The following is an 18,673-nucleotide window of genomic DNA, read 5'->3' on the forward strand; positions in this document are numbered from 1 at the left end:
AGTTCCACTACTTCCTTCTATCTTGCACTGGCCAACTTCTCTCTGCCAGGTCCCTGAAAGCAGTTAAATTTCTAACCCCCAAATTATGCATTTGGGTTTCTATCTCCCAAATTGTTATTTTCATTTTTTTCATGTTGGATGGGTAATGTGCTGACATTATGATAAGGTGTGAGGGAGGCATATCTTACACATACATGTGAACATCCAGTCAAGATCAAATCACGTAATTATCCATTGCAATTATATGTGAGCAACTGTATTATACTAGAATGCAAGCTCCCTGAGGATGAACCGTATTGTCTTGGTGGCCAATGTGGCCCTAGTGCCTAGAGGAGTGACTGAGACATGGGAAGTGCTCATAAATATAAGTCAAATAAAGGAGTGAATATTTCATAATTAATCAATACAAGATGGGTCTCTGCTGTTGTTCTTCCAATAGGGCTAGTTGGCAGGGCTTAGAGAGGAAGGAGTGTTGGAAGGGTGGAATTAAATACTCGTGTCTGTTGACGAGGTCTGTAAGTCTGACGAGGAGGTGCTCTACCTGGTCTAATTCCTTCTTCTGCCTCAACCTCTCCCCATCAGCCTCAGCAATTATTCGCAGGAGTTTTCTCTCTTCAGCTTCTTGCTTTTCAATAAAGTGTTTGGTCTCCAGGGCTTGTTGTCTCAGCTTCTGCAGCTCAGCCTGACAAAGAGTGGAAGATACAGGCAAATTTCAATTCGTTACAGCACAAACCAGGACGACAGGGCCCGGATTCAGATGTACAGTTGTGCTTCTTACTCTTTCCTCTGATGTTTCATTTAACACAGTTTGATCACTCTCACAAGCAAAACAAGCTTACCACACACACACACACACACACACACACACACACACACACTCACTCATAAAGAAATAGCAATGAACATTACAGTCATCATGTTTATTCTGAGTTGTGCCCTTGAGGGATTTCTATCATTTTTCTATATATGTATAGCAGGGGCTTCATTGGTATTCAGCAGCACTTCATCTCTTACTGGCCAAACACCAGGAGAATTCACAAAGAATAGTGCAGAGCAGGATGTGGGGGCGAGGACAGGGGAGGCCTCCATGTGTACCAGCTCCTGTAATGTCCCTAACACCACCAGCACATGAACCGCAAAGGTAAAGCCCTTTGTAAGCAAAATTAAACTACTCAAAGATAATAACTGTCTATCTTGTAAAACATCCTGATGAAACAGAAGGGATGTCATTTATAAAAAGATATATAGATTCTACTTTGATGGCACTTCCAACCCAGATGAGAGGATAAGATAGACAAGTATTAGGCAAATATTAAGAAGTCCAGGCAATAATTTGTCAGCGTCTTGATGATCACACAGAGTGAATTGATATTATGGGAGGTCAAAGAAAAAGTCATCATTAGACTGGGGGTCGCAGGGATGCTTTCTCAGAGAGCTCAGACCGGAATCTGGCCCCTAAGTTTATATGAAAATCATAGGAATTATGGAGAAAGGGTGCTATGGACTGTTAAGTTTCAGCAGGACAATTTGTCTCATCAAAGTGCACATTCACTTCTATTCCACAAGTTAGTTTGTGACCTACCATATCCCAGGCATGATACTAGGCATTTGCGTAGCTACTCCTGTCTCCATTTAATGCAATTACAGAGACAAAAGCAAATAACTTGCCCAAGGTCATGGAGCTATTAAGTAGCAGATTGAGATTCCAACCCAGATCTTTTTATTCCAAAGCCTGTGCTCCTTCTACTGTCACCACCCAAGAGTTCCAAATTAAATATAGAAGATAAGCAAGACTTGAGGGATTCACCATCCATTGAAGATGATGAACAACCAACAACAGTGTGAAAATGCTATCTATCTATGTGAAAAGGACATGGGTATACACATAAAGGTGTTTATATTTCTGCCTGGAGTTTAGAGGGAAGAACCAGTCAGGTCACTGGCAGTTGACAGATATTGCCAACATGGAGGGGTATGTGTTGTGAGAGCAGGGCATTCAGCAGTCAGGCTTGTGAGAACAAAGGCATGCAAACTATAAAGTACCTGGTGTGTTCACCAGATAGTGAAACAGCCAATATGGCTGAATTAGAGAGCTAGGTAAGGAATAGCTGGAGGTAAGGCTCACAAACAGCTAAAGCAGACAGGGAAAGGCCTTGTGTGCCAGGCACTATGTAGGGCATGCAGTGGGGGAACCAAAGTTACGTATGTTACAGGAAAGAAGAATATGCATTTGAGAGGTTCCATGCCCAACTGGGATGGATGAGGGATATCACAGATCAGGTCAGAACAAGAAGAAGCAAATGAGGAGGAAGAGCTCTGCTTTCCCTCATGCTGGAATCACAAGGGAGACGACAAGATAATATTAAGGTTTCAACTTGTCAATGGCTTGCAAGTTGGCAAATGTCAGTAAAAGAGTAATAATTTTTTCCTTCAAGTAAGTATTTGGACCCCCGCCTACCTAGAAATGACACCCAGATGATGGAAACCTCATACTTTAAAGTGCCTTTGAACCAACCCAGTTTTAGTTACGGTCTGTCCCTGCCCCGTGAAAACCAGAAGTCATTAATTCTACACCTCAGACTTATCCAAACAGTAAAAGACACTGTGTACCTCGTAACAGATGTGTAATGTCACAAACTGAATGCAACCAGCTACTATAAAACCAAGGGTTTCTTTTATGACATTTTGTTTGTTCATTTCATGAAACATGTTTTGGTCTAGGGATAAGCAAAAGGAAATACTTATTGAGAAAAGATCTCATCTAGTATTTACCACTTGGGGGGATTGTCTGTTAGGAAAGAGAGCAAAGAACCAGCCTTTCTGTTTCTATAATCATTTAAGGTGACAGCAAAGACAGCAATAAAATACCTGTTTGGCTCATGCTTTCTTTAATAAAACTTTTATTTTCCCAGATGTGCAACATTCACTTCCCTGTTCTTAAGTGCCAAGAGCTGATCAGAATCCATCAGCAGAACAAAATGAAACCCCTGTTATATTAAAATGCAATCAACAGTGTGTAAAAGTATCTGTCTGAAATGTAAAACCACTCGTGCATTTGGCATTACTGCATACTTTTTTCATAATATATCAAAATTCTGAGTGGTCTCTTTATGTCATAAATGTATGGGCTGTAAACAAGATGTGTCATTAGACGTTGGCAGCAAATGTTAACATCAACAAAATACCTTGGGTCTAATGCATTTAGCAGTTATAAATCTGAGCCATCTCACTCAGGAAGGATGGCAACAACCACTATGCATTCAAAAGCTCATCAAACAATGCCCTAGGTGGGACCTGAGGTTTCTGCCCCTATCCAAGTGTTACTGGTGGTATGAAGTTGTAATGAGATGGCAAGACACAGCCTTTACTCACCACTTCCACAATTATACCATTTTGCAATAGGCATTATGGATTATCTGTAACCAGATTTGGCTATGGGCATAAATCATATCTCAAGAGTCATACTTGTAGAATTTCTCCCATTCATACATGATCTCTACATGAGTTTCATAGAAATTATCTGTTTAAATCTAGCAAAGCAAATAGTACCACCTGAAGTCTTCTAGTCATGAGAATAATTAGGCTCTCTCTCTCTCTCTGTCTCACATGGATGACAGCTCCCCATCCATGGTGAGCTACAGAGTCCACTAAGTAAAAGAATATGGTGCCCTGAAGCCAGGCCCTAATGTGGTGCTGAGCTCTGGACACAGAGAATCTGCTGATGAATTATTCACCAAGAATCAAAGGGGTGTCAGATACATGTGGGATGATTGGAAAGAGACAAGACAGAAGCGGGGGCTTGTTAGGACTGGAAGGCAGACACTCCAAATGAGATGGCTCCTTCAGTGCTGATGAAACAAGCCTGGGACACAATGGGCAGATGAATGCAGACACAGCAATGTCTACAGAGAACTACTGACATCCTGTCATAACCATAATGTGCTGACAGTGTACAGGATCCTCAGGCATCAGTGGAGGCTAGTAGCAACAGAAAAAGTAAAAGAAACATGGAAGGACAAGATTTGTCTGCTGAAGGGGATGAATGAAGATGAGGATGACCTACTAAAGATAGTCGTTTGCCTATCAGCTTGGAAAAGTCGTAAATTGGGTTGTCCTGTCCAAGGGTATCTCACAGGCTACCTAGTAGGCAAGGGCTTGCCCCTCCGGGAGGGATTATGTACCCACGTAGCTTTGTACAACTCGCAATAATAAGATAAATGTCTCCTGGAGCAAAGTTACTAGAAAATCTGCCCTTTCCCTCAGGGTTTTGGTTGGCAGACTTTAGATGCATGAAATCCAGGGACCTGTGTGAAATGTGATTCATTCTTAGGCTAAAAAAGTCAAAAGGCTAAAACTCAACATTTGAGCTGTCATATTTTTCTAGAGAATGTCAAACGGGCTTAATGATAGGCCAAAATTATCCAGTCGGAGCACCATTGCAAGTCACCTTGGATAGCCTCAAATAATAAATCAGGGAGGCCTCTGTGTTTGCTCCTCATTCTTGCCTTCATGGGAAATGTGGGGAGAAAGGGCATCCTAGTTCCACAGTAAGTCCAAAGCAATCATCTTCCTATAATCGATGACCCAAAGCCATCCAGACTTGGGATTCTCCATTTGGAGCAGTCTCTGGAGCAGGAGCCTTTTAATCATCCTTCATGTCCACCAGCTGCCAAATCTGCTGGCCCAGGTCCAAATAATACAGGACTCAATTGCCCTGTATTTTATTTTATTATGATGTTTCTTTGGAGCTTTATGTGTAGACACCTGATGGCAGAGGCCATAAATGAAACAAATATTAGCTAAAGTCAAACTCCGAGGAATTAGGAATAATTGATATTTTGTATAGGACATTTGTTCTAAAGCAGGATTTTGTAGAATGACATTAGTTCCAACTTGGACCCCATTATGGGGTAATAATTCATCTTTTGAATAGAGTATTACAGGGAAAGTAAGAGATGAGACCTAATGCCATCCTTTAAAGGGAAAGAGATGATGCACCAAATGGATTACACTGAGCCTTGCTAACATAGTCCATAACGCTCATGGGTGAAGCAATGTTTAAAATAAGTTTCTTGAGGTCCTGGAGCAAGATGGCCGAATAGGAACAGCTCCAGTCTCCAGCTCCCAGTGCGAGCAACACAAAAGATGGGTGATTTCTGCAGTTTCAACTGAGGTACTGGGTTCATCTCACTGGGGAGTGCTGGACAATTGGTGCTGGTCAGCTGGTGCAGCCCGACCAGCGAGACCTGAAGCAGGGCGAGGCATCACCTCACCTGGGAAGCGCAAGGGGGAAGGGAATCCCTTTTCCTAGCCAGGGAAACTGAGACACACAACACCTGGAAAATCAGGTAACTCCCACCCTAATACTGTGCTTTACCAAGGGTCTTAGCAAATGGCACACCAGGAGATTATATCCCACACCTGGCTGGGAGGGTCCCACGCCCACGGAGCCTCCCTCATTGCTAGCACAGCAGTCTGCGATCTAACTGCAAGGCAGCAGCAAGGCTGGGGGAGGGGTGCCTGCCATTGCTGAGGCTTAAGTAGGTAAACAAAGCCACCGGGAAGTTCGAACTGGGTGGAGCCCACAACAGCTCAAGGAGGCCTGCCTGTCTCTGTAGACTCCATCTCTGGGGACAGCACACAGCTAAACAAAAAGTAGCAGAAAGCTCTGCAGATGCAAATGACCCTGTCTGACAGCTTTGAAGAGAGCAGTGGATCTCCCAACACAGAGGCTGAGATCTGAGAACAGACAGACTGCCTGCTCAAGTGGGTCCCTGACCCCTGAGTAGCCTAACTGGGAGACATCCCCCACTAGGTGCAGACCGACACCCCACACCACACACGGCGGGGTACACCCCTGAGACTAAGCTTCCAGAGCAACAATCAGACAGGATCACTCGCTGTTCAGCAATATTCTATCTTCTGCAGCCTCTGCTGCTGATACCCAGGCAAACAGGGTCTGCAGTGGACCTCAAGCAATCTCCAACAGACCTACAGCTGAGGGTCCTGACTGTTAGAAGGAAAACTAACAAACAGAAAGGACACCCACACCAAAACCCCATCAGTGCGTCACCATCATCAAAGACCAAAGGCAGATAAAACCACAAAGATGGGGAAAAATCAGGGCAGAAAAACTGGAAATTCAAAAAATAAGAGCACATCTCCCCCTCCAAAGGAATGCAGCTCATCACCAGCAATGGATCAAAGCTGGATGGAGAATGACTTTGACAAGTAGAGAGAAGGCTTCAGTCCATCAAACTTCTCAGAGCTAAAGGAGGAATTACGTACCCAGCGCAAAGAAACTAAAATTCTTGAAAAAAGAATGGAAGAATGGATGACTAGAATAATCAATGAAGAGAAGGCCATAAACGAACTGACAGAGATAAAAACCATGACACAAGAAATACGTGACAAATGCACAAGCTTCATTAACCGACTCGATCAACTGGAAGAAAGAGTATCACTGAGGATCAAATGAATGAAATGAAGTGAGAAGAGAAGTCTAAAGAAAAAGAGCAAAAAGAAATGAACAAAGCCTTCAAGAAGTATGGGATTACGTGAAAAGACCAAATCTACGTCTGATTGGGGTGCCTGAAAGTGAGGGGGAAAATGGAACCAAGTTGGAAAACACTCTTCAGGATATCATCCAGGAGAACTTCCCAACCTAGTAAGGCAGGCCAACATTCAAATTCAGGAAATACAGAGAATGCCACAAAGATACTCCTCGAGAAGAACAACTCCAAGACACATAATTGTCAGATTCCACCAAGAGAGTTGAAATGAAGGAAAAAAATGTTAAGGCAGCCAGAAGGTCGGGTTACCCACAAAGGGAAACCATCAGATTAACAGCAAGATCTGGCAGAAACTCTCAAACCAGAGAGAGTGGGGGCCAATATTCAACATTCTCAAAGAAAGGAATTTTCAACCCAGAATTTCATATCAACAAATAACTAAGTTTCATAGAGTGAAGGGGCCAAATCAGCTACAGACAGAAAACAAATGCTTAGAGATTTTGTCACCACCAGGCCTGCCCACAAGGAGGCCCTGAAGGGCTAAACATGGAAAGGAGTGTAGCCGGTGCCAGCCATTGCAAAAACATGCCAAAATGTAAAGACCATCAATGCTAGGAAGAAACTGCATCAATAGCGAGGCAAAATAACCAGCTAATATCCACAATGACAGGATGGATTCCGCACATAACAATATTAACCTTAAATGTAAATGGACTAAATGGTCCAATTAAAAGACACAGACTGGCAAATTGGATAAAAGTCAAGACCCACATCAGTTTGCTGTATTCAGGAGACCCATCTCTCACATACAGGAACACCACATAGGGGCTCAAAATAAAGGGATGGAGAGGAGGATCTAGCAAGCAAATGGAGAACACAAAAAGAGGTTGCAATCCTAGTTTCACAGTAAAATAGACTTTAAACCATCAAAGATCAAAAGAGACAAAGAAGGCCATTACATAATGGTAAAAGGGATCAATTGGCTAACTATCCTAAATATATATGCACCCAATACAGGAGCACCCAGATTCATAGAAACACAAGTCCTTAGAGACTTACAAAGAGACTTAGACTCCTATACAATAATACTTGAGGAGGACTTCAACGCCCACTGTATGTATTAGACAGATCGAGACCAGAAGTTAACAAGGATAGCTATCCAGGAATTGAACTCAACTCTCTGCACCAAGGGGACCTAATAGACATCTACAGAACTCTCCACCCCAAATCAACAGAATATACATTCTTCTCAGCACCACATGCACTTATTCCAAAAGTCACCACATAATTGGAAGTAAAGCACTCCTCAGCAAACGTAAAAGAACAGAAATTATAACAAACTGTCTCTCAGACCACAGTGCAATCAAACTAGAACTCCAGGACTAAGAAACTCAATGAAACCGCTCAACTACATGGAAACTGAGGTAACCTGCTCTGAATGACTACTGGGTCCATAGCAGAAATGAAGGCAGAAATAAGGCTCTTCTTCTGCAGAAACCAATGAGAACAAAGATACAACATACCAGAATCCTAAGGACACATTTAAAAGCAGTGTTTAGAGGAAATTTATAGCACTAAATGCCCACAAGGAGAGAAGCTGGAAGATCTAAAATTGACACTCTAACATCACAATTAAAAGAACTAGAGAAGCAAGAGCAAACACATTCAAAAGCTAGCAGAAGGCAAGAAATAACTAAGATCAGAGCAGAACTTAAGGAGATAGAGACACAAAAAACCCTCCAAATAGGCGTCTGTAGTCCCGGCTACTTGGGAGGCTGAGGCAGGAGAATGGCGTGAACCTGGGAGGCGGAGCTTGCAGTGAGCCGAGATCCGGCCACTGCACTCCAGCCTGGGCCACAGAGCAAGACTCCGTCTCAACCAAAAAAAAAAAAAAAAACCCTCCAAAAAATCAATGAATCCAGGAGCTGGTTTTTTAAAAAGATCAACAAAATTGATAGACTGCTAGCAAGACTAATAAAGAAGAAAAGAGAGAAGAATCAAATAGACACAATAAAAAATGATAAAGGGGATATCACCACCAACCCCACAGAAATACAAACTACCATCAGAGAATACTACCTCTACGCAAATAAACTAGAAAATCTAGAAGAAACGGATAATTTCCTGGACACTTACACTCTCCCAAGACTAAACTAAAGGAAGAAGTTGAATCCCTGAATAGACCAATAACAGGCTCTGAAATTGAGGCAATAATTAATAGCCTACCAACCAAAAAAAGTCCAGGACCAGACGAATTCACAGCTGAATTCTACCAGAGGTACAAGGAGGAGCTGGTACCATTACTTCTGAAACTATTCCAATCAATAAAAAAAGAGGGAATCCTCCCTAACTCATTTTATGAGGCCAACATCATCCTGATATCAAAGCCTAGCAGAGACACAAAAAAAACCCCAGAATTTTAGACCAATACCCCTGATGAACATCGATGCAAAAATCCTCAATAAAATACTGGCAAACCAAATCCAGAAGCACATCAAAAAGCTTATCCACCATGATCAAGTGGGCTTCATCCCTGAGATGCAAGGCTGGTTCAACATATGCAAATCAATAAATGTAATTCAGCATATAAACAGAACCAAAGACAAAAACCACATGATTATCTCAATAGATGCAGAAAAGGCCTTTGACAAAATTCAACAGCCCTTCATGCTAAAAACTCTCAATAAATTTGGTATTGATGAAACGTATCTAAAAATAATAAGAGCTATTTATGACAAACCCACAACCAATATCATACTGAATGGGCAAAAACTGGAAACATTCCCTTTGAAAACTGGCACAAGACAGGGATGTCCTCTCTCACCACTCCTATTCAACATAGTGTTGGAAGTCCTGGCCAGGGCAATCAGGCAAGAGAAAGAAATAAAGGGTGTTCAGTTAGGAAAAGAAGAAGTCAAATTGTCCCTGTTTGCAGATGACATGATTGTATATTTAGAAAACCCCATCATCTCAGCCCAAAATCTGCTTAAGCTGATAAGCAACTTCAGCAAAGTCTCAGGATACAAAATCAATGTGCAAAAATCACAAGCACTCTTATACACCAGTGATAGACAGAGAGCCAAATCATGAATGAAATTCCATTCACAATTGCTTCAAACAGAATAAAATACCTAGGACTCCAACTGACAAGGGATGTAAAGGACCTCTTCAAGGAGAACTACAAACCACTGCTCAGTGAAATAAAAGAGGACACAAACTAATGGAAGAACATACCATGCTCATGGATAGGAAGAATCAACATCATGAAAATGGCCATACCTCCCAAGGAATTTATAGATTCAATGCCATCCCCATCAAGCTACCAATGACTTTTTTTACAGAATTGGAAAAAACTGTTTTAAAGTTCATATGGAACCAAAAAAGAGCCCACATTGCCAAGATAATCCTAAGTCAAAAGAATAAAGCTGGAGGGATCACGCTACCTGACTTCAAACTATACTACAAGGCTACAGTAACCAAAACAGCATGGTACTTGTACCAAAACAGAGATATAGACCAATGGAACAGAACAGAGCCCTCAGAAATAACACCATACATCTACAGCCATCTGATCTTTGACAAACCTGACAAAAACAAGAAATGGGGAAAGGATTCCCTATTTAATAAATGGTGCTAGTAAAATTACAGCCATAGTAGAAAGCTGAAACTGATCCTTTCCTTACTCCTCTTATATGAAAATTAAGTCAAGATGGATTAGAGACTTAAATGTTAGACCTACTACCATAAAACCTCTAGAAGAAAAACCTAGGTAATACCATTCAGACATAGGCATGGGCAAGGACTTCATGTCTAAAACACCAAAAGCAATGGCAACAAAAGCCAAAATTGACAAATGGGATCAATTAAACTAGAGAGCTTCTGCACAAAGCAAAAGAAACTCCTGTCGAGTGAACAGGCAACCTGGCTGTGAATGAGAAAATTTTTGCAATCTACTCATCTGACAAAGGACTAATATCCAGAACCTATCAAGAACTCAAACAAATTTACAAGAAAAACAACAACCCCATCAAAAGTGGGCGTTGATATGAACAGACACTTCAAAAGAAGACATTTATGCAGCCAAGAGAAACATGAAATGCTCATCATCACTGGCCATCAGGAGAAATGCAAATCAAAACCATTAAATGAGATACCATTCACACCATTAGAATGGCAATCATTAAAAGTCAGGAACAACACAGGTGCTGCAGAGAGGATGTGGGAGAATAGAACACTTTTACACTGTTGGTGGGATTGTAAACTAGTTCAACCATTGTGGAAAATAACAGTATGGCGATCAAGGATCTAGAACTAGAAATACCATTTGACCCAGCCATCCCATTACTGGGTATATACCCCAAGGATTATAAATCATGCTGCTATAAAGACACATGCACACGTACATTTATTGCAGCACTATTCACAATAGCAAAGACTTGGAATCAACCCAAATGTCCATCAGTGACAGACTGATTAATAGAAAAATGTGGCACATATATACACTGTTGAATACTATGCAGCCATAAAAAAGGATGAGCTTGTGTCCTTTGTAGGGACATGGATGCAGCTGGAAACCATCATTCTCAGCGAACTATCGCAAGAACAGAAAACCAAACACCACCTGTTCTCACTCCTAAGTGGGAATTGAACAATGAGATCACTTGGACTTGGGAAGGGGAACATCACACACCGGGGCCTATTATGGGGCGGTGGGGGGAGGGATGGCATTGGGAGTTATACCTGATGTAAATGACGAGTTGATGGGTGCTGACGAGTTGATGGGTGCAGCACACCAACATGGCACAAGTATACATATGTAACAAACCTGCACGTTGTGCACATGTACCCTAGAACTTAAAGTATAATAACAAATAAAAAAAAGAAAATTTGGAAAAAAAAATAAGTTTCTTCTGATTCATTCAGCAATAAATAAACCCTATCCCACTACAAGCTCCACAGTGGAACAAACCGTTTTCTATAAAACTCTGGTTTCAAACAAGGAGTATAAGGGCAAAGTGCAGAACATTTTCCAGTTTTAGAAAATATATGTATATTTCTTTATACATAAAAAAGATTTAATGCAGAATCTTCTATTCTTTTTCTATCATAAGATAGAGTGGCGGAGATGAATGTCTGAGACAGGTAAATACATCAGTTACAATATCCTTTTTTGTACATTCACTTTTGTTACAGTCTAATCTTCTCAAACAAAATGAGCTTTAAGTTAATTTAATGTAGTAGTTCTATTTCCATGAAAACCTATCATTAACTTGACAAAACTCATTATTAAACTGAGAGTGCCTATTTCAATCTATGGTATCTTAGAATCTAGGAAATATGGCATTGAACCTGCCCAACACTAGATATACATTTTCAAGACAGTGACTATCTTTGAAAGCTAATATGTGCAGAAACCAAGGTACCCAGTCTCTAATTTGTTGTAAACAGTTTCTGCAAGTAGCTCTTAAGAACCCATGAGCATTCTGCACATATATTTTCATAACAAAACTGGCATTATTTTCTTAGAAGTTTCTTTTTTAATCCTTGGTCAAATGGATTGGAAGGGAAACCTATTGGATTGGATAGGAAAAAGAAAAATACACTAAGTTTAGTGAAGTGTATAGTAAAACATATTTGGTTAGAGGATTTAAAATGGCGTAATTATTTGCTTTGTATTCTTGGAAAGGGTCCTTATGTTAGTAGACATAGAATATTCTAAATTAGTAGATTTTAAAGGGTATGTCTTAGTAAGATATATGGAGACAGAGATGATCTCTGGAAGAGCAGCTGCAAAGTTCTTAGACCCACAGAGGTAAAGTGAACTACAAACCTGGACAAGGGTAAACCAAGTGAGAACAGAGCTCTATCACCCAGTTGATAAGACTGCAGATAGAAAAGTCACAGCACACAAAGTAAAAAACAGAGGTACAAAGCATCACCTATAGAAGGCTCAGGGAGGAGTTTGGGAGGGTTGAGTGTGAGCACAATGGTTGGACTTGGTTGTGAATGCAGAGGGATTGTAGCGGGCATGCAAGTTCAAGGACTTCTTGGCACTGCTGACCTGCTAGGTTCTCTCCCACTGATGTATGATAGCCTGCATAAATGAAAGGGGTGTGTGTGCATCTCCACTACTCCCTTTCCCCATTCTACCTAGCAACACTACCTGTAAGGAGCCCTGAACAAGAGATGGTAAAGCTCATCCTCCGGGTACCATGTTTGCTTGGTTTGGATAACTAGCAACAGTGACCACAGGCAGACGTGGTTGTTCTCCCTGCCCCTTGCTACCTTCAGTGAGACTGGAGGTTGCCTAGGTAGGCTGATGAACTATTGGTCCTTTGCTTTTACTATGAGGTCAGTACCTTCAATGTTTCCTTTTCCTTTTCTATTCGCTGCTGTTCCAGGTGCAGCTTCACAAGTGCAGACTCTTTGGCAGAGATTTCTTCTTTCAGCTGATCTACCTGATGGGTCATAATCTTTAACTTTCTCTTCATTTCTGTTATTTCATCCTAACAAAATGGAAGGAGAAATGTTTGAAAGTGAATTAGACATCATCGTCCCTATGGAAGTTCAATATATATTTAAGAGCTCTTAAGGGACGCTCTCTCAAATTAATGGTCTCTTGATCAATTACAACTGGGCTAATCCTTTGTCTCTAGTGCCCATCGACTTCAAAGTACTTTATAGTATATAGTATTAACTCTCAAAATATTCTCATGAGATACACACAAAATATGCATAATGAACATCACACACACACCTTATTCCTCCTTTTATGAAAGGAATTGGAAGCACAACAAACATATAACTAAAAGATTTTGAAGTGAAGCTCTGGAATTCAAAAGAGTATGCTGCTGCCCTCTGAGTCATGGTAGCTATTAGCAGTTTTAAAAATTAGAAAGACAACCGGGCATAGTGGCTCATGCCTATATTCCCAGCACTTTGGGAGGCCAAGGCAGGTGGATTGTTTGAGGTCAGGAGTTTGAGACCAGCCTGGCCAACATGGTGAAAACCCTGTCTCTACTAAAACTACAAAAATTAGCCAGGCATGGTGGTATGCGCCTGTAATTCCAGCTACTCGGAAGGCCAAGGCAGGAGAATCACTTGAACCCGGGAAATGGAGGTTTCAGTGAGCTGAGATCATGTCACTGCACTCCAGCCTGGGTGACAGAGTGAGACTCCGCCTCAAAAAAAAAAAGTAGAAAGACAAGAATAGTAATTCTACATAATAATTATAAGTAGAACCATGATCTCCACATCCTATTAAGATGTATCATTTCTATTTCAAATAACCTGATAGTTTTGCATAAAATGATCTTCTTTTCAGGTGAATTCCATGAGATTTTTTTTTTATCTATTCTAAATTCTGCCATTAGGGTAACAGAAACTGTTTTAAATGCAGGGTGAAAATAAATCAAAATGTAAGGACATAAATATATTATTTACCTGAGCCTCAACCAGATTTTTGCTATACAGATTCCTGTCTGATCTCACAGCTTCATACAGGTTCTGTTGCTGTTTTAATTTAATCTCTGATTCAGCTATTTTTTTCCTGTAGTCAAAAATCTGCGTTTCACGAACTTTTATGTCTTCCATGTTCATAAGGACCTGGAGAAGAAAGAAGTATATGAAAATGGTTAAATAGCCCACCTGTGCTTACCGGTTCAGGACAAATGGAGTTTTTTATCTAAGGGTGGCTGATAGAGATGCCAGTAATCAGAAAATCTGACAGTGGCTATAATCACTGCAGTATGACACAGAAATTCAGCCCAACTGATTAGGGGCAAACATACATTTTATCTATACTAGAGTTCTGCTCAAGTATAAAGGCTTAACACACTTATTCTGTGATCACAAGAAAGAAAAAAAACAGAAGAAATTCTTTCAATTCTGAAAACCTCTCCTGACCACCCTACCCCCGAAAAAGGGGGAAAAAAAAAAAATAGTCACAGGCTTAAATGGATCTTAACACAAAGCACTAAGAAAGATAAGAGATAACCTAGCTGTTTGGCCATACTGGCTGCTTATAGAGTTAACCATGAGAAAGAAAAACGGTCTTTGAACTTTGATAGCAGTCATAACACTGTCTTGCCAATGTCAAACTCATTCCATCAGGGGAACTGAAAAGGACTCTGTAAAAATGCATTCTTTTATGCACAAAATACTTTCAGGAAAGATGAGATGCAAGAACTACTGCCCCATTTTTGCAAGTATGAAAAACCAACACCTGAAATTCCACCATGAGTCAATACCTCTCAACAAGCCACGCACACAGTAGCAATGACGTCATCATGACTCTCCGCGGCAATGTCCACAGAAATTGACTTTTTAAAGATAAACTTCTTTAAAAAGTTCTTAAGAAGAAAAATGTTCATGAAGAAATCTGATTAAATCAAGGAAACTACAGTGTAAATAACAACTAGAGCACATAAGGAGAAAATTCTTAAGAAAATTTCGCTGTTTCTTGGTGTTCCCTTAATTAATGGTTGCAATGCGAGGACACAGAGCAATGTGACAGAGCATGGAGGAAAAGGGGACACACATGAAGAAATAGGGCCATGTCTCTGGGCCCATGTCTCTGAGGAAGTGACAGTTTACCTAGAACGAAAGGTGGAAAAGGACTTCTTAGACCTCTGCCATTCTGAAATTCACCATGACTCAGGTGTGGGCTACTTGTGAGCAACATGTTCCCAAATTATTGCACTTACAAGAATCCATTTTTTTCCACTTGCAGAATTACTATCCCAGAAAATACGTAAATGAGAAGCCCAGTTCTATTCTTTCCCCATCAGAGTTAATGATGGCTATTATTTTAAATATTTATCCTTTACATATTTAAATAAGCACCTTTCAAAATTTTTTTACAGGTGCTTAAGGAGGGATGGGATTGAATTTTAGTAAATGTCTTTCAATGTACATAATTTTGTATTATTCTTTCTTATTGGGTCAATGGATTTGACAAACTTAGTAACAGATTTTTCAATTTATTTATAATATAGTTCCATGTGCCACAATTTAAAATAAATTCATAAATGTGAAATATACATTTATTTTCCTTATTTACTTGAACTTTCTTTCTCCAACATCAGCCTCTCTTCTACACATAACAAAAGTAGGTTAACAATCTACTATGTATTCTTCCATATTTTTCACTGGATTCTGCATATTCTATTCATGTCTATAACCTAACAATAATAGCTAATATTCATCAGTTACTTTCTGTGTACCTGACATTTTACATGTATTAGCTCCTTTAATCTCTCAAAAATCCTTTAAGATATGTACTGTTATTGCCTCCAATTTTACAAAGAAAGAAACAGATCAAAATAAGTAATATTTACAAAGTTATTCAATGAGTAAATAGAGAACTACACAGATTTGTTTGTTTTCTGTTTTGCTTTTTGAGGTTTGTTTTTATTTTTTAACCCAATGGGATCTTATAACTACTCTTATGCATTTTGCTTTTTATCATCAAATAATACCTTGTAGAAATCATCACTGTAATTCATTCTTTTTAAAGGTTGCATAATATCCTATAGCGTGGGTGTGCCATCATAATTTAATCCTTCTCCACTGATGGGCATTAACTTTGTTTCCACGTTTTTGCCACTCTGAACCATCCTACAAGAAACATTTTTGTATGTGTATTCTCATGCACTTGTGTTTTTATTTCTGTGGATGGATTCCCAGGGGTGGAATAGCTGGCTCAAAAGACATACATATTTTCAACTTTAATAGATATTGCTAGATTGCTTTCCAAAATGGCTGTAACACTTTACATTTCCACACCACCAGCAAGAGCTTTCTTAATAGAAAACTATCCTTGCAGCTTCAGGATAAACCCTTTTTGGTCATACTGGATGATTCTTTTAATGTACTGTTGAATTTGGTTTCCTGGAATTTCATTTAGGATTCTGCATGTGTTTTCCCAAGTGATCTAGGCCTATATCTTTCTTTTCAGTTCTTTTTTAGTCTCAAGGTTTCTGCTAGTTTCATAAAGTGAATGGAGTACATTTCTGTTCACTCATTCATTCACTCCCCCATTTATTCATTCACTCAATGAACAGGTACTGAAGACCTACCTATCTATGGCAGGCACTGTAAAAGTATGTGTGATAGAAAGAAGAATAAGACACATTCCCTATCCTCAAGTTCACTTGTAGGGAGTGACTTCACCACAGAATGGACAATCAAGGAATGGATATAACTAGTAAACTGAGATATGCACCAAGTGTTATGGGAAAACCTAAGACTGAAAGGTTAATGCTTAATAGATTGAAAATACTTTCAACAGCATCATCAGCATTCAGAATATCAAGCAGCACGTTACAGAAAGGAAAAAAATAGTTTGTTCAGTCACTTTGAGAGATGTTAGAACAAGAATAATTCTTTGCACAGGCAGAATAATGCCACAGAGAAAGGAGGTAGCCAGGGGCATCTCTTTTTTGAGCATCCAACTAGCATGGTCCATCTTTCTGCACACAACAGTGCACAAAAGTCACAAACTTGCTTCTGGATTCTTGAAGCTGGAGTAATAAGAACCCATCAGGACGCCAAGAAGATAAAAGGGATTCACAAATATTGAAACTAGGGGAAAAGACAATTTACAAGCAATGTATTTCTAAGTGTTGGGACTCGGTTTATATTTATGGAAATCATTCAGGCCAAAGTCATGCAGAAGTTCAAATCCTGAAAATTCATAAAGTATATGGGTGTTAAGTGTAGCCAAACCTCTTGTCAGCAAGCTGCCCCTGTTAGAAGTGGTGTGTCAGAGACACAGGCTGCCAGCTTGGGGCTGGAGCTTAATTAATATACACTTTGAGGTACCTCAAACCAACTCATGAGATAAATCACATCCAAATATAGAAAGTTTTATTACAGCCAGTGAATTAGAGCTCCTGGCACTCCTAGGCTTCAGAGGAGTCCAGAAAATGCTTACAGGGCATGACAGAAGTACAGTCTCAGTTTATAACCTACTCCTACCTTTTCTTTTTCTGTTAAAACAACCTGCCGATAGAAATAAGAGTGAGATAGAAATCAATAACGTGTACAGGAAAACTGCAGCATAGCCAAAACATCATATAGACCAAGGTGGGATTAGAAAGTAGGTCATTGCATTTGGAACCCCTTAACGTACATTTGATGAAATATCAGTACAATAAACTTCTCAAATAAGTTTTTCTGACTTGATGTCAATGGTCTCAATGCTGACAATGCTTTTACCTTCATAATGACACTAAAAAACTCACTCTGCAAAAATAGAAAACAACTACGTGCCCCGGCCAGTGAAATGTTGAGTCTTCCCTATTTTTCTTGCCTTGTTATTTTACCCTCTATCTTGAATTTAGAGAGGCATATCTATGGCTTCGATTAATTTTTATAACATATTATATTATGAATGTGGGATATAATAATATCTATCTCACAGGGCTATTATGAGGATTTAAGTGAGAGAATATACACCTGTGCCATCATACAAGTACTTAGCATATAATAATTTAATCATTTAATAAATGTTAACAGGTTATTATGATAGTTTACATTACGTCATGTTACATAATACTAGTACTTTAAAAAGTTAATTTGATTTTCCTCCAAATCAAATCCTGTTCTGCAGGAAAAGTAATGATACGAAGTATGCTTGTTCTATTAAGACACAAAAAGCTTATAATTTGTGTTCCCTTGATTCCTCTCTCCAGGGTTCTGCTCAATTACAGAGGCTTTGTATAAAATTCAAATTAACATCAAAGAAATAGCAGCTTTATTTCATTATGAAGATACCTATCTAGTGGACAATATTTCCTTAATCAATTTTTGGTTTCTTTGCTTGCATTAAGTCCTTGAAAGCACATTATTATTCATTTCCTGGAACCTCTGTCCTGAAGAGCTTTGCTTGACACTGTTATAGGCAAATGAGCAAAGAGCTAGGAAATTTGTTGGTAGGGTTTTGTTGCAAAAGAATGTTTTTTGGCATATCAAATGTCTGGGAGGTGACTGCCAGAAGTTTAATATTTGAAATGAAAAAGGTGGGAGATCCTAAAATGAGGCAAGTGCATCATGGGAAAAATGTTCAGCAGATTTAATAATTTACTAGGAATGGTTTTACCTAGAACATGCAAAAGTTCAGAAAGCAGGAAATATGGTAGACCACAACTTACCATGCC

At 39.6% G+C, this 18,673-nt stretch overlaps 1 protein-coding gene and 1 non-coding gene across 3 annotated transcripts in view; both read right to left on the minus strand.

Moving 5' to 3' along the window:
* The window catches only part of CFAP58 (cilia and flagella associated protein 58), a 114,329-nt gene that overhangs the window by 56,697 nt on the left and 38,959 nt on the right, over positions 1-18,673 (minus strand). For both annotated transcript variants that reach the window (XM_017944308.3, XM_003904228.4), the window contains exons 10-12: positions 13,956-14,117; positions 12,872-13,018; positions 542-682 (exon numbers count right to left, since the gene is read on the minus strand). In XM_017944308.3, the coding sequence (XP_017799797.1) occupies positions 542-682; positions 12,872-13,018; positions 13,956-14,117 (450 nt within the window). The remainder of the gene's footprint in view (positions 1-541; positions 683-12,871; positions 13,019-13,955; positions 14,118-18,673) is intronic.
* LOC116269627 lies at positions 133-231 on the minus strand. The gene has a single exon (XR_004177244.1). It is a non-coding gene; the product is annotated as a small nucleolar RNA U13 (small nucleolar RNA).

This window comes from Papio anubis, chromosome 11 (assembly GCF_008728515.1).
Source record: "Papio anubis isolate 15944 chromosome 11, Panubis1.0, whole genome shotgun sequence".
Classification (NCBI taxonomy): domain Eukaryota; kingdom Metazoa; phylum Chordata; class Mammalia; order Primates; family Cercopithecidae; genus Papio; species Papio anubis.